This window comes from Eriocheir sinensis, chromosome 54 (assembly GCF_024679095.1).
Source record: "Eriocheir sinensis breed Jianghai 21 chromosome 54, ASM2467909v1, whole genome shotgun sequence".
Lineage (NCBI taxonomy): Eukaryota > Metazoa > Arthropoda > Malacostraca > Decapoda > Varunidae > Eriocheir > Eriocheir sinensis.
The window spans coordinates 5,190,433-5,206,255 of NC_066562.1; the positions used below are offsets into that span (position 1 = coordinate 5,190,433).

At 47.0% G+C, this 15,823-nt stretch overlaps 2 protein-coding genes and 2 long non-coding RNA genes across 10 annotated transcripts; 1 reads left to right on the top strand and 3 right to left on the bottom strand.

The window, feature by feature from the left end:
- Positions 1-2,536: 2,536 nt before the first annotated feature.
- LOC126983594 (activating signal cointegrator 1-like) lies at positions 2,537-7,814 on the bottom strand. Of its 5 annotated transcripts, none has more exons than XR_007735999.1 (3): positions 7,631-7,814; positions 3,261-5,667; positions 2,537-3,048 (listed from the first exon to the last, which is right to left on the bottom strand). XR_007735999.1 is itself a non-coding variant. In XM_050836403.1 (2 exons), exon 2 carries the CDS (start codon positions 5,641-5,643, stop codon positions 3,982-3,984), a length of 1,662 nt encoding a protein of 553 aa, XP_050692360.1. In that variant the 5' UTR covers positions 5,644-5,667; positions 7,631-7,814; the 3' UTR covers positions 2,537-3,981. The 5 variants fall into 5 exon arrangements, 2 of the variants coding, with proteins under 2 accessions (XP_050692360.1, XP_050692361.1); XR_007735998.1 differs by having other exon boundaries at positions 2,537-3,154; XR_007735997.1 differs by having other exon boundaries at positions 3,155-5,667.
- Positions 7,815-8,731: 917 nt separating this feature from the next.
- LOC126983597 (uncharacterized) lies at positions 8,732-14,672 on the bottom strand. Of its 3 annotated transcripts, XM_050836412.1 has the most exons (9): positions 14,144-14,672; positions 13,628-13,948; positions 13,314-13,324; positions 12,947-13,154; positions 12,697-12,789; positions 11,673-11,778; positions 11,323-11,374; positions 10,733-10,885; positions 8,732-10,301 (listed from the first exon to the last, which is right to left on the bottom strand). In XM_050836412.1, exons 4-9 carry the CDS (start codon positions 13,135-13,137, stop codon positions 9,838-9,840), a joined length of 1,059 nt encoding a protein of 352 aa, XP_050692369.1. In that variant the 5' UTR covers positions 13,138-13,154; positions 13,314-13,324; positions 13,628-13,948; positions 14,144-14,672; the 3' UTR covers positions 8,732-9,837. The 3 variants fall into 3 exon arrangements, with proteins under 3 accessions (XP_050692369.1, XP_050692370.1, XP_050692368.1); XM_050836413.1 differs by lacking the exon at positions 13,314-13,324 and having other exon boundaries at positions 13,739-13,948; positions 14,144-14,671; XM_050836411.1 differs by lacking the exon at positions 13,314-13,324 and having other exon boundaries at positions 13,612-13,948; positions 14,144-14,671.
- LOC126983600 (uncharacterized) lies at positions 13,165-13,554 on the top strand. Its single transcript, XR_007736021.1, has 2 exons — positions 13,165-13,372; positions 13,522-13,554. It is a non-coding gene; the product is annotated as an uncharacterized LOC126983600 (long non-coding RNA).
- A 549-nt stretch (positions 14,673-15,221) lies between the features above and the next one.
- LOC126983603 (uncharacterized) lies at positions 15,222-15,727 on the bottom strand. The gene is made up of 3 exons (XR_007736025.1): positions 15,464-15,727; positions 15,326-15,371; positions 15,222-15,233 (listed from the first exon to the last, which is right to left on the bottom strand). It is a non-coding gene; the product is annotated as an uncharacterized LOC126983603 (long non-coding RNA).
- Between the last annotated feature and the right edge of the window lie 96 nt (positions 15,728-15,823).

A 15,823-nucleotide genomic window follows, 5' to 3' on the forward strand; every position in this document is an offset into this window, starting at 1 on the left:
TTCTTATATGCGAGACTTTTTCCTTCTTTACTTTTTTTCCTGTCCTTCAGTTTTGACCTATTTTTATATCAATTTATATGCCATCTCTTCCTTCCTTCCTTGCCCTTGAGTTAACCAGCATCTTCATTCTATCATCCCTTTGGCTGGTAAACTCTAGGACAGCCTTCCTTATTGCCCTTGAGTTAACCAGCATCTTCATTCTATCATCCCTTTGGTAAACTCTAGATCAGCCTTCCTTATTGCCCTTGAGTTAACCAGCATCTTCATTCTTTCATCCCTTTGGTAAACTCTAGATCAGCCTTCCTTATTGCCCTTGAGTTAACCAGCATTTGATCAGCCTTCCTTATTGCCCTGAGTTAGCCAGCATCTTCATTCTTTCATCCTTTGGCTGGTAAACTCTAGATCAGCCTTCCTTATCCCCTGAGAGAACCAGCATCTTCATTCTTTCATCCTTTCACTGGGTAACTCTGTCCCTGCCCCTTGAGATTAACCAGCATCTTCACTCGTAGATCTAACCAGCATCTTCATTCTATCATCCCTTGGTAAACTCTCTAGATCAGCTTCCTTATTGCCTGAGTTAATTCATCCCTTTGGCTGGTAAACTCTAGATCAGCCTTCCTTATTGCCCTTGAGTTAACCAGCATCTTCATTCTTTCATCCCTTTCACTGGTAAACTCTGGGACAGCCTTCCTTAGTCTGTATTTCCTCCTGCCTATGACTTGAACTCTTTCAGGAGGGAGATCAAGGCACCTCTCCACCTCTCTTTAACAACTTATATGCCATCTCTTCCTTCCTCCTCCATCTTCCTTGCCCTTAAATTAACCAGTTCTTTCATCCCTTTTGAGGGTAAACTTTGGGACAACCTTCCTTTCTCTGTATTTCCTCCTGCCAATAGCAATACACCTCTCTTCAACAACTTATATGACAGCTCTTCCTTCCTTCCTTGCCCTTAAATTAACCAGTTCTTTCATCCCTGTCGCTGGTAAACTCTGGGACATCTTTCTTTAGTCATTATTTCCTCCTGCCTACGACTTGAACTCTTTCAGGAGGGGAAATCAAGGCACCTCTCCACCTCTCTTTAACAACTTATATGCCATCTCTTCCTTCCTCCTCTGTCTCCCTTGCCCTTAAATTAACCAGTTCTTTCATCCCTGTTGCTGGTAAACTCTGGGACATCTTTCTTTGGTCATTATTTCCTCCTGCCTACGACTTGAACTCTCTCCTGAGGGGAGTATGAAGGCACCTCTCCACCTCTCCTTTGGCCACTTGGTTCTATTTTCTTGTTCTTTTTGTTATGAGAGACTCCTTACATGCTTCTATTCATTTGGTTGACACTCCAGCTCATGCATTGGTTGACGGTCCTTGTCCTTCCCTTTCCGCTGCTCCTCCTTGGCTCGAGTTCCGCTGATGTAGTTGCTGGGTCCCGGTTGCCTGGTTGACTGCTGTTTCTGAATTGGTAAAGGCGCGAGATCCATTGTTTCACTCAGTTGCCATAGTTTTCTTTTCTACAGGCAGGCAGGGAAAGTTTGATTGCAGGGTATGGCAATGTAGGGTAGTGCAGGCCTGGACAGTGTATGGCAGGGCGGTAAGACAGACAGGCAAACAGGCAGGCAGGGAGGGTTTGACAGCAGGATATGGCAAGGTAGGGTAGTGCAGGCCTGAACAGTATGGCAGGGCAGTAAGACAGACAAACAGGCAGACAAGGAGAGTTTGACGGCAGGGTATGGCAACGTAGGGTAGTGCAGGCTTGGACAGTATATGGCAGGGCGGTAAGACAGACAAACAGGCAGACAAGGAGAGTTTGACAGCAGGGTAGAGCAGGCCAGAGCAGAGTATGACAAGGCAGTGCAAGACATAAGCAGACAGGCAGGCAAGTAGAAGGGTAGGGTAGTGCAGGGTAGGGCATGGTAGGGTTTGGCGGGGCAGTGAGAGACAAACAGGCTGGCAGGCAGGTAGACAGGGGTAGGGTTGTGCAGGGTAGGGCATGGTAGGGTTTGGCAGGGCAGTGAGAGACAAACAGGCTGGCAGGCAGGTAGACAGGGGTAGGGTTGTGCAGGGTAGGGCATGGTAGGGTTTGGCAGGGCAGTGAGAGACAAACAAGCTGGAAGGCAGGTAGACAGGGGTAGGGTTGTGCAGGGTAGGACATGGTAGGGTTTGGCAGGGCAGTGAGACAAACAGGCTGGCAGGCAGGGGAGGAACACAGAGAGGTAGGCCAAGTAATAGAAGGTAAGGTCAATGCAGGATTTTTTTGTGTGTGTGAAGCTTTTTGACCTTTCTTGACCCTCTTCTTTGGTGGGTAAGGCAAGTTAAGCTTTTTTTTCTTTTTTTTTTTTTTTTCTTTTTTAGTAATTTTTTGACCCTCTTCTTTGGTAGGTAAGGCAAGTTGGGCATTTTTTTTGCATGTAACTTTTTTACCCTTTTCTTTGGTAGGTAAGGCAACAACTGGAGTGCCTTGTGGGGTAATGAAGAGATAGACTGAGCTAATATGCAACCCCAATCATGGAGGCAGTTAGATGGGAATTGAAGGAAACAAGTATAACATTGAACATAAGGCAGCTTTTAATTCATCATCCAAGACTCATTTCAATTACTAGGCAGGTGAGTGAGGTTACAAATCATCACCTATCAGCCAGCCAGGTAAGAAACAGTATAACATAAGGCAGCTTTTAACCGGGTAGAAGCGACGGGCCAGATTTGTGGCTTTATCGTGAAGCAGCGACGGGCCAATTTTTGCCATGATATAAACCCCAAAATAGATGATGCATAAACTGATCACAAATGCTTTGATATATATTATGAAATGGTTTGTGTGAGTGATGATTTTTTCTCATTTTTCTCGCTTAGAGGGACCATTAAGAAACATGATCCCCGCTGCTACTGGGTTAATTCATCATCCAAGACTCATTTCACTTACTGGGCAGGTGAGTGAAGTTACAAATCATCACTATCAGCCAGCCAGGTAGAAACATTTTAACATAAGGCAGCTTTTAATCAACATCCAGGACTTGTTTCACTTAATGGGCAGGTGAGCAAGGTTACAAATCATCACTATCAGCCAGCCAGGTAAGAAACATTTTAACATAAGGCAGCTTTTAATCAACATCCAGGGCTTGTTTCACTTAATGGGCAGGTGAGCAAGGTTACAGATCATCACCTATCAGCCAGCCAGGTAAGAAACATTTTAACATAAGGCAGCTTTTAATCAACATCCAGGACTTGTTTCACTTAAAGGGCAGGTGAGCAATGTTACAAACCATCACCTATCAGCCAGCCAGGTGAACTTGACAACAATATTATCACCTCAAGCCATTAACTTAACGTCCCTTTTCCCTTATAATACAGTAAGTTAACATTTTCATAGGAATATATATTTGAATCAAACTTTTTTTTCCCCTTTTGTCTTCTTAATATGTAAACTTGAATAATACATAATACCTCACCCTTTAATAATGTGTGTGTGTGTGTGTGTGTGTGTGTGTGTGTGTGTGTGTGTGTGTGTGTATAAATTCACAAGTATCTTTTTTCTTTTTTTTATTTTTCTCTTCACTTTTCCTTATTCTTCACTCCTTCCTTTCCATTCTCTTTTTTCTCTCCCTTTCATAATTCACTCCCTTTTCTTCCTCTCCGTGCCTGCTTTTCTTTTTCTTGTTTCATTTCTTTCCTTCCCTTCTCTCAGCTTCTCTTTTCCTCCTTCTCTCACTCCTTCCCTTCCATCTCTCTATTTACTTATTCTTTCCTTTCCTTCCCTGCCTGCCTTTTCTCTCCTGTTTCTCCTCCCTCCATTCATTCCTCCTTTCCTTCCTGCCTTATCTCTCTAATTTGACCTTTTGCCTTGTCTCTATTTATCTCCTCCTCCTCCTTTTCCTTTCTTCCAGCCTCAACATTCCTCTTCCTCCTCTTGCTTCCTCTCTTTTTGCCTCTATCTGCATTATTATTCTTGTTCTTTCTCCCAGCCTCACCTCCTCCTTCTCCTCCTAATCCTTATTCCTCCCTGGGTCTAAGCGCTTTCTTGGCCGTCTGGTGAATCTTGGGGTCCAGTTTGAAGATCTTGTGCTGGCCTTTGATGGGGAACTTAAGCACCATCTCCTGCGGGTTCTGGCAGATGAAGACGAAGGGGCTCTGACTGTCACCATCTGGAAACCTCTCTCGGTACTCCTCCTGAGGCAATACGTCCACCACATCAACGCAGCCCAGGAGACAGCCAGGCGGGTAGTAGTGCGGGAAGGGTAGGTTGTCGTTGTTTAATAGGACACGGTAGCGGTTCTCCAGCTCCCGTATTTCGTTCTCCTGGGGTGTCTTGCCTGCAGCGGCGATCCAGAGGCGTCCACGGTGAGGGGAGTACCATGTCCGCCCCTCGTGTAGCTTTATCCCAGTGATAAGGAGGCTTGCCCAGGGCTGGTGCATGCTGAGACACACCCCTTCATCGCGCATCTCCTGTAACTCACGATCCTGGACTCGCAGCGAACCAGCAAACTTCCCATCGGTTGGTTTAGTATGAGCGGTGTTGGTGTTGTGAGTGGCGGTGTTGGTGTCGCGATACATAGGTCGACTCACCTCCACTTTCGGTCCGCTCTCCTCCCGGTCCGGCGCGGAGAAGATGTCGCTCGTTCGGCTCTCCAGGACCTCTTTAACCAGTGGGTCGTTGGGGTCGTATATGGCGGTGAGGTGTTCGTCCGCCACCACCCGCCGGTTCGCCAGGTCCAAGGTCACGGTTTGGCCGCCACGCGAAAACCTCTTGGTGCGTAGCTCCTCCTCACGGTCTCTCAGTTTAGTGCGGTCACCCTCGGACAGCCAGCGGGAATTAGTGTTGAAGTAATCACTCTCGTCGTCGTGAACCTTCGTCCGTCTCTCGCTGGTCCGGTCAAACTCCAGGAGGCGGTTCTTGTGGTCGACAGCCTTCTGTAACGCGTCCTGCTCCTGCGGTGGTGGCAGATCACTCACTGTGGCATTTTTCTCGCTCGTCAGTCGGCGATGCAAGGCTTCGGACTTCTTCGACCCGCGCCCCAAAAGCTCCCTCTCCTCGCGCGTCATGACCAGAGCACCGCAGAACTGGCACGGCCCCGACCCCTCCTGCTGGCACACCACACGCCCACACTGCAGACAGTTCCCGACAAGTCTGTGTTTTGACGCCTGGCACTCGCAGCGGTGCCGGCCACTCAGCATCACCACGTCCCGATTTGCCCCGTCCTCGGAATACAGATTAGTGTACTTTTTCTTACCTGAGGAAGGCTTGGAGGAAGGGTTGGACGAGGAGGAGGTGTTGGAGTTCTTAGGAGTGGAGGGGGAGGTCACACTGCTTCCTTCCCCCTCTCCTCCTCCTCCATCTCTCTGTCCTCTTCCATTGCCCTCCTTCGGTCCTTTCTGCTTCTTCTTCTCGGAGGTCTTGACAGGGGGTGCAGACTCCTCCAGGTCTGGTTTACGGTAGAATCGGTTGTCCACGCTCTCTTTGACCTCCTGCTGCCGCCGAACAAACTCCCGGATGAAGGCTGCGTGGGGCGGCTGAGAGGCATCCAGCAGGGAGGTCAGGTAGTCCTCCACCTCAGCCGCGTCCTCGATGGGCTGCAGGTAGTGGATGATCACGTGTGGGTCACATATTCCCAACTTCTCCAGCTCCTGACACGCCCACTGCTCTGTTGACCCCATGCTGGCTGGCTTGACTTTCGTGACCTGAGGCAGGGGAAATGCAGGTCACACAGATGCTTAAAGAAATGACAAAACACTGACCTCATTACTTCACCGTGCTGGGAAGACAGAGGTCACATGGGTGTTATACATGAATAAACAAATCACACTTCAGGGAGGATATAAAAGGTCACCCACAGCAGCCACTATAAAAAATTCGCCTGCATCACCAACGGGCTGTGGTCACCCAAGAGACTCCTCAAGAAAGCCTACAGGCATTATGGGCGGCACGTAAAAAATAAATACGGTAAGTAAAAAGATAAAGTAAAATAAAATAGAATAAGAAATTGAACACCATTGCAATAAGTAATGCTCCCAAGTTAAGCATAACCCAGTAGCAGCAGGGATCATGTTTCTTAATGGTCCCTCTAAGCAAGAAAAGTGAGAAAAAATCATCACTCACACAAACCATTCCATAATATATATCAAAGCATTTGTGATCAGTTTATGTATCATCTATTTTGGGGGGTTTATATCATGGCACAAATTTGGCCCGTCGCTGCTAGCAGGTTAAGTCATGTGACCCAAACAACCCCACGTGACCTGCTCCCAGCACAGAAAACAACAAAATACCACAAATATGTAATAAGTACACAGAACTCCTATAAGCTTTATGTTCCTTGCTGTAACACTGAGGTGAGAGCCCACTTCTTCTCATGGGGAGTAAATAACATTTGGAACAGTTTGCCGGATTCTGTTGTTTCTGTCATCTCAGTGAATTCCTTTAAACGCCAGCTGGACAAGCATCTTGGTCGGGTCTTATAGGTAGTACAAGTTTGATTAATTTGTTCTATTGGTTTGGTTGTTCTTTTGGGTGTTTTTATGGATTGTTATTGTTGACTGTGTCTTGAAAATAGTAGTTGTTCATGCCATCTCGCGATGTCATACTAGCCAACCATCTGATCATCTTCATGAAAACAGTCCGCTGCAGGTTTGGTTGGAGACACTGCACGGTTTTTGGATGAGGTGTGTCCCCAGCCAGGTAAGAAATCCTGGTAAGAACTGTTGTCATGGTTATAAGTTGCTTCCTTCACTACTTAAAGTTTTTTTTTTTTTCCCAAAGGAAGCAGCTCAAGGGCAAAAAAAGGAAATAATAATGAAAAAAAAAGCCCACTATTCGCTGCTCGCATAAAAAGCTCTCAGAGGAGTGGGCAAAAGAGAGGTCAACTTCGGCAGGTAAGGTAAAGTAGTTTTTTTTTATCTTCTGTCTTTGGCCAGGACAGGACAAGTTTCTCTCGCTCATTTAAAACATGTTTGAGGGCGGCTCGAAGGTGTTGCAAGTGTTTATGGAACAGGGTGTTCTTCCTACTGCCATTATCTGCCCACCTGTGATGGACATTGCAGTTTAAATCCTTCAAGAGCCCTTGTTTATTGCAAAACTGTGAGGAAGGATGCACGCGAGAGAACACTTTCTGAAATGTGCACTGCTGCTGTACACACACTCAGACTCACGACAGTGAGATGTAATGTGAAAACATAGGGGAGTTGAGGGGTCCCCCTCATTAGGGGTCAAGAAGGACAAAGCCCCCTTGTTAGATGAGGTGAGGGTGGTGAAGCCCCCTAGTGAAGTAGGTTAGTCTAAATTTATCTGGCATGCAGTGTGGCTGGCAGAAATACACAGTGGACAGGATGGGATGGGACGGCGGCAGGATGGGGTCCACTACCAGGGGAGGGGGGCAAGAAAAACAATAGTCATTTCCGCTAAAAACAATTGCCTGAATAACTCAAAATACATTAACATGGCAGAGAAAATAGTTAGTCCAAAAACAGGAGGCGTGCATGAAATAAATCTTAACCCAGACACAGGTAACAAGACGCGGTAATCTCACACACACACACACACACACACACACACACACACACACACCGGCCCTCAGGTGAGCAGCACCCCGGCGGCCACCTGTCCACACACTCGCGGGGTGACAGGTGTGGCCTCCCCGCCCCTTACCTCCGCCTCGCCGCCGTGCCTTGCTCCCCCCTGCACCTCCCGCAGCTCCTGGCTATCCTTCACCTGTCTTCCCCTCCTCGGCTTCCTTAGCGCTCACTATTACGGCGTTTTGTGACACATTGCAAGAGGTGAGGCAAGCAAACGGGTGGCTGCTGGTCTCGGTCTGGGCTCTCAGGTGTTGGTAAGTTGGTCTGGGTTTATTATTTATGATTTTTACGGGGTGACATTATTTTCTTCCTATATACCTCTTTTTCTATATCTATACGGTCTGGGCTTTCAATATACCTCTTTCTCTATATCTATCCATCTATTCTGTTGGTTGAATGATTGAGAGAAACAGAGCAGAGATTATTTTTGAATTAGGAAAACCGAAATCGTTCTCAAGAGGTATTCACTCATATGTCTCATTTTGTCCCGTGTTCCAAAGGCTTTCTAACTATATATAATATCTCTCTTTCTATATATCATTATCTATTTCTTCATTATTTCTTTTAAGCTCATTATATCATTTAATTTATATATGTAACCTGTTTCCCCAATTTTTATCTTTTAGGGTGTACTTTTCTATCTATCCATTTATCTATTCATCTACATTTCAGGAGGAGCTCAGGATTGTTTTCTTCTATTGTATCGTGTCTGCTGCATGGCTAGGCTACAACTCTACCCCACTTCCTATATCTCCTTCCCTCATCCCTCCATTTCTTACTTTCCTCCTTCCCTCCGTTCCTTCCTTCGATTACTCTCTCTCTCTCTCTCTCTCTCTCTCTCTCTCTCTCTCTCTCTCTCTCTCTCTCTCTCTCTCTCTCTCTCTCTCTCTCTCAATCAATCTCTCTCTCTCTCTCTCTCTCTCTCTCTCTCTCTCTCTCTCTCTCTCAACTTGAATATATGATTGTTTCGTTCCATATATTATTTTTCTATCCGTCTTTGCTATCTATCACTTCTTTGTCTCTCTATCGATCCACCTATTTATCAGCTAGTCCTTCTATCTATGTATCTACCTTATATCTATTCATTTGTCTATCGATCTATATCTGTCTAGCCATTCCTTGCTTGGCACCTCTTCCCTCATCCTAGTCAATAGAAGGGAAATTAAACAGAGCATTAAAGAATATATATATGATTAATCACATATATAAATACATAAGTGCTTCTAATATAATATACATACATACAGACTCTCTCTCTCTCTCTCTCTCTCTCTCTCTCTCTCTCTCTCTCTCTCTCTCTCTCTCTCTCGGAAATTCCTTTTAGTAATTCTAAGTAATAAAGGCAGACAAATCGTTTTCCTCGCTTCATTTAAACTACAAACGGGAGGATTGAAGGAAGACTTGCGACTACCTTGAATGGAGAAAAGGAAAAAAAAAATCAATTAAGAGAAATGAAAATGAGAGACTGGGGGAAAGTTTTATAGCCCGGTAGAGCAAATTTGTACGCTCCCCAACCAAACACAAAATACCATGAAAATGCCTTGTGTAGTGTGTGGCGTTGATGTAAAAAGGAGGGAATTTTAGATAACCACACAGGATATCTCTTTTGTATCTGGTATAGAGAAGAATTTACGGATCATTGTGAAGAAAATTAGTTTGGTTTGGGCGCTTACAATGGCTCGGTGCTGGACTGTCAAACTGGCCCAAAGAAGGGACACAAAACTACCTTCAGTGAATTACGAGCTGCAAGTCCGTGGTTCATCTTCTTAAACATTTCGCGGCTCACACTGTGCACCCACATTTGATAAAGCTTTAAAAGAGGTTGTGATACAATCTCAACGTAAATATTCTGAATTTTTAAAGAATATTAAACTAAATCAATGAAATATTTATACAACAAATTAGAAATGCGGCACGTATTTAGCGGCGCTCTTATGAATGCTTTGTCACTTTATATGGCTTTCATCATAGCTCTTGGATGGTTAAAAAAAAAAAATCTGTAAATAATAATGTAAAATAATGTATCTCCGAATAAGACGAAAACAGTGTTTAGTTTTGGTAAAGCGCTGAAAAGGTGGCACGAGCGGCCGAGTTGAGGTGAGACATCTCGACGGTGGCAACTTGGAAAGAACACTGCAAACCGTTACTGACCTTGGCCTGCTCAGCCTCTCTCGCCACCTTCCTCTTGTTTGACAATACAACTATAATACCGCCAACATTAATTATTAAAATAACATCATTTACAATACTGTCAACATCATCCCATCACTTTCCGTCTGTCTACCTTACCGCCTCTTCTATGTTTCCCGGTTCCTTGGTTGGCACTCGAACGAACTGATTCACTCGAGCCAGGCGTCCGAATCTCTCAAAGGCGGATTCAAACACACTCCACCTCGCCATCATGATAACGAGAGCCAGGACTTGGCCCGCCGCAGGAATGCTCCACGCCAGCCACTCGCTATGGGTTTCATGGTACATGTATATCTGCGGCACCGAACAGCCCAGCCAGGCCAGAGTCGTGATGACGGTCAGCTCCCTCTTCTCCGACACAAAGATCGCGGAGAGGAAGCCCAGCGGCAACATGAAGATTAGAAGCCACACCTGAGCGCCTCTTGAGGCAGCAAAAGGGGCGCCTTGGACGATGTAAACGGTGTAGTTGATGAGAAGAGGACTCAGTGCCGCCAGAGCCAGCCAGTACCAACCCATCGTCCCCATCACCACCGCCATGGCTGCCACACGCCCCCCTGCGGCAGAGAAAGGAGTCAGCCTCAGCGTCCTAAGTTAGTGTTAACAGCACATTGTATTTTCCGGTTTCTGACCCACAACAATTGCAAAGGAACACCAGTAATTAACGATTTTAGCAATAACTCTAGCTTCTGCACTGTGAATGTGAGAACCGCTCCTGAGAACCCGGGCCGAATATTTTCCTTTGTGGCCTTGGGAAACATATGTTGTGAGAGCCGAGAGCATTTGAAGGTGTGTTCGCAGTGTTTCCACGGGTAGTTTTATGAGCCTAGTGATAGTCTGACAAGGCTTCTGGACTGGGAATGTGAAAAATCCTCCTGAGAACCCGACTAATCTCCTTTGTGGCCTTTGAAAATAGTTGTTGTGAGCCGAAAGTGCCTGAGAATACCAACCCTGTCCGCTAGCCTCTGTATATCTTGCACCAACGTACCCATGTTCAGGGTGAGAGCGGAGAGGATGAGGAGGTAGTCGAGGGCCGGGAGGGTGCGGTGCGTCTCGTCGTAGTATTCTGTCCATATGTAGTCACTGACCCCGTAGATGGCGTGCAGGGTCAAGACGACGCCGGCCACCAAGGGTACGTAGACTGGGGGAAGGCGACCGGTGAGATGTACATACGTACAAGAAGAAAAAGAGAAAACGTGCAATGCATAAAGGAAAATTTATATAAATAAAGATAAATTAAGGGGGCTCCCGTGGTCCCGTGGTAGAGTCTCCGCCTTGCGCTTCGGCGGGTTCCTAGAGCGTGGGTTCGAGACCTATCCGGTGCCCCGGGGGGTTGCGCGGCATGCTCCGCCTTCCTCCATTGGGGTATATCCCCAACGAAATACCCCCCCCCCCCCAACACACACACACAGAGAAGCATCAAACTATCCCTGGCAATGCCCAAAAGGCCAAAACCCCCACGCAAGCCTTGTCAAATATGTGAGCTTGTGCACCTAAATATGTTTAAGAATATGACCTACCTACCTCGACTTTACGCTACCCAGAGAGAACAGCGAGTAAGGTGAGGAAACCACTTACCGTAGTGGACAGGAAGGTCTTGTTCCCACCACAGATGGACCACCACGTAGCTCTGTGGGGGAAGGGAGTGAAGGGGATTAGTGAGTCGGGGGTCACGAGTCACTCCACCTGTGTAATGACTGTGGAATGCTGTGTGGTGGTGATGGTGAGGAGGTGAAGGAAAATAATGATAATGAAGGATGAGAATGAAGATGAAGGAGCTGCATTCAAAGATCCCACACCCAAGGAGGGATTAATTAAGAGGAGGAGGAGGATTCAGCAGATACATATGATTCATAGACGTACCGTACACCCAAAGAGGAAAAAGAAGAGGAGAAAGAGGAGGAGGAGCAACACAAGGAGCCACCTGCCTGAAGTACAGCTTGCATGAAGGTGCCAGTGCAGTAGAAGAGTCTGAGGGAAGACGCCCAGCAGCGGAGTGACAGGCTCTGAGGGTCTCGAAATCTCCGGATATACCTGTAACACACACACACACACACACCCGTCTCACCACACGTACGTTCGTCTCACACCCGCGCAACATTTTCCATGACTTCCCTTACCTGGCTTAGCACAAACACCTTTCCACACCTTAATTGTCTCTACCACACTTGTTTCCTGCCACACACCTGCCACATATGACTTTAAGTTTTGCTTCCGTGGAATATAGTGTTCAGCATACCTGCATGGCTACCCCTTCACTGACCCAGGTTCGAATCCCGGTCCGAGCAGTCGCGATGTGGCAATCCCGGTGTCACAGGGGATGGCACCCCAGTGGATATGGCCTCCCCGAGTGGAACCCCCCTCGGGATTTCGGCACCCCTATTTTTACCAGGGAATATGGCCCCTCCTTTTTTATCACTTTAGGAGCGGGCAAGAAGTAGTTGAGCCATTTAATTCGGGTTTATAATGTTTGATGTATAATGATTTGAATATTTTTAAATCATTTTTTTAAAATCAATTTTAATAATAATAAGAATAATAATGAAATTATATGTTTCAGTAGGAAATAAAAGGGGTTCTAAATTCCCTTAGAGATTTCGGTACAGGGATGAAAGATTCCCTAGAGTATATGGCTCGGGGGTGCCAAAAAATGGAGGGGGATACCAAGGGGGGGTCCAAGTAACCTCAGGGATTTTGGCTCGGGGAAGCTAAATTCACTAGGGTGAATGGTTCGGGGATGCCGCGATAGGGGGAAGTCAAATTCCCTATGACACCGGATTTCACAATGGCTCATGTCTGGGGGTAATTGCATGGCTGTTACCTATAACAGGCTCAAAGGGCCAACGGAGCGGAGATGAGCACAGCAGTCACACGCATCTATAGTGTATGCACCCACCTTTACCTTATATGTTTTTTGAGGTTTACTAATTACTACTATACTACTACACGAACCATCGCAGGAGGGAGGAGCAGGGAACAGCGAGGAGCAAGTAACATTTGGCTTTGCCTCCGAAGCTTCGCTGAGCCATTCGCTGCCATTCATGTCTGGAAGAAGAAAAGTGGTGTTAAGTCTTCTTAAATAAAGTAAAGCTGATGATAAAAACAATAACCAAATGAAGAAGAAGAAGGAGAGAAACAGAGAGAGAGAGAGAGATGACAGCATATTGTATTTGCTTCGATTCCAAACTTGATTCTAACTTACCCGAAGAAGTGGAAGAGGTTGGTGATGAGTCCAGCCACAAAGAACAGGCCCAACGTGAACCCCCCCTGCACCCAGCCTCCCGCCAAGCCGCCCCTCTCGAGATGCATGGCGGAGCAGGCGATCACCAGGCTGATATCCCCCAGGAGGAACACCAGCCCGAACACACACGCCGCTAACTCGAGAATCTCCATCCTTGCCGCGATACTGACTAGGGGAGATGAAGTGACAGGCTTAGTGACTAGATAAGGGGGTTGAGGCTTGTATATGGATGACTATAGGTGGAAGGGCTCCGGAAGATGACTGAGTGAGGGAGACTGGCCGGTTAAAGTGACTGGGTTGTTAAATGGAGCTGGGTGAGGAACAGAACCTGGAAAATGCCTTGGTGACTAGATAAGGGGGTTGAGACTTGTATATGGATGACTATAGGTGGAAGGGCTCCGGAAGATGACTGAGTGAGGGGAGACTGGCCGGTTAAAGTGACTGGGTTGATAAATGGAGCTGGGTGAGGGACAGAACCTGGAAAATGCCTTGATGACTAGATAAGGGGGTTGAGGCTTGTATATGGATGACTATAGGTGGAAGGGCTCCGGAAGATGACTGAGTGAGGGGAGACTGGCCGGTTAAAGTGACTGGGTTGTTGAATGGAGCTGGGTGAGGAACAGAACCTGGAAATACGACTGCCTTGGTGACTGCCTTGGTGATGCGTGGCTGGGGGACTTTCTCTATGGCTGGCTTGTCTCAGTGAGGGGATGAGCTACGTGATTTGCTTGGTTTTCACAGTATCTTCATTACCTTTTTCCTTCTTTTGATCGATATGGGTATCTTGTTTATTCTTACTTATTCATTGTTTATTATTGTTTATTCTCACATAGTCTTTTTTTCAGGGGGGGGCAATTCTTCCTTCCTCTTACTTCTGTCCACTCCTTTTTGATTTTCAGGAGCTGCACTGTTTTGTTTTCTTATTTTCTTTCTTTCTTTATTGCCCTTGAGTTGCTTAGTTTACTGTAAAAAAAAATATATCACTCATTTATAATCTGTACTGGTGGTGGTGGTAGGCTAATCACCTAATCCCCATGGCTGAGATAAGCGTTATCAGCTCTTTAACCTTAAATTCCAGCACACACACACACACACACACACACATACATAGATGCCTTTACCTGAACACAAGCTCCAGGGATTTACAGGTATACTCACATCAGAAAGGGGAGGGTAGGGCGGCAAAAACAGCCCCTAGGTCTTGGGGCTCGTCTGCCTCTCTCCCTATAGGTCTTTGGGGGTTGGCCAACCTTTAAATATTGCATTAAACTAAACTTAAAACTATATGTGATGTTCAGTAAACTCAGTCTAATGAAGTAATTTAAGTCACTTCCCACATAAGTGAAGCTTCCACTAAATGAAGCTTTTTTTACATTCGAGGAAAAATGCCCGCTAATCACTGCCCCTATAAAATGAGAGGTCAGTTTTGGGTGGAGAGGTGTCTTGGTACTCTCCCCTTGAAAGAGGTCCAGTTGTAGGCAGGAGGAAATACAGATGAAGGACTGAAGGCTGTTCCAGAGTCCACCAGTGTAAGGGATGAAAGAATGGAGAAAGTATAAGAGACCAATGAAAATTAAAGAAAAAAATACATGCTCAACAAAATTATGATAAAAGGTATTTCACACATTGTATATCAGTTCATTTTTCTAATTTACTTGTTTGCCTTTCGTGTTTTGCTCCCAAGACCACAAACACACATACCAAGTGATGACACACCACTGCAGTAGTCCACCACCATCATACCACCACAACCACTAATGCCCCCACATAGGCTACCACACTCACCACGTTCACTGTCACCACCACCACCATGTATTGCTACCATCATCACCTCAATCAGCACAACACATGCACACTGTCACCACCATGTCCCCACCACCTTCACAAGCACCAACACCCCCACACAGCACCAATGTCCCCACCACCTTCACAAGCACCAACACCCCCACACACCACCAATGTCACCACCACCTTCACAAGCACCAACACCCCCACACAGCACCAATGTCCCCACCACCTTCACAAGCACCAACACCCCCACACAGCACCAATGTCCCCACCACCTTCACAAGCACCAACACCCCCACACACCGCACCCATGTCCCCACCACCTTCACAAGCACCAACACCCCACACAGCACCAATGTCACCACCACCTTCACAAGCACCAACACCCCCACACAGCACCAATGTCCCCACCACCTTCACAAGCACCAACACCCCCACACACCACCAATGTCACCACCACCTTCACAAGTGCCAACGCCCCCACACACCACCAATGTCACCACCACCTTCACAAGCACCAACACCCCCACACAGCACCAATGTCCCCACCACCTTCACAAGCACCAACACCCCCACACAGCACCAATGTCACCACCACCTTCACAAGTACCAACACCCCCACACAGCACCAATGTCACCACCACCTTCACAAGCACCAACACCCCCACACAGCACCAATGTCCCCACCACCTTCACAAGCACCAACACCCCCACACAGCACCAATGTCACCACCACCTTCACAAGTACCAACACCCCCACACAGCACCAATGTCACCACCACCTTCACAAGTACCAACACCCCCACACAGCACCAATGTCCCCACCACCTTCACAAGTACCAACACCCCCACACAGCACCAATGTCACCACCACCTTCACAAGCACCAACACCCCCACACAGCACCAATGTCACCACCACCTTCACAAGTACCACCACCCCCACACAGCACCAATGTCACCACCACCTTCACAAGCACCACCACCCCCATACACCACCAATGTCACCACCACCTTCACAAGCACCACCACCCTCACACAGCACCAATGTC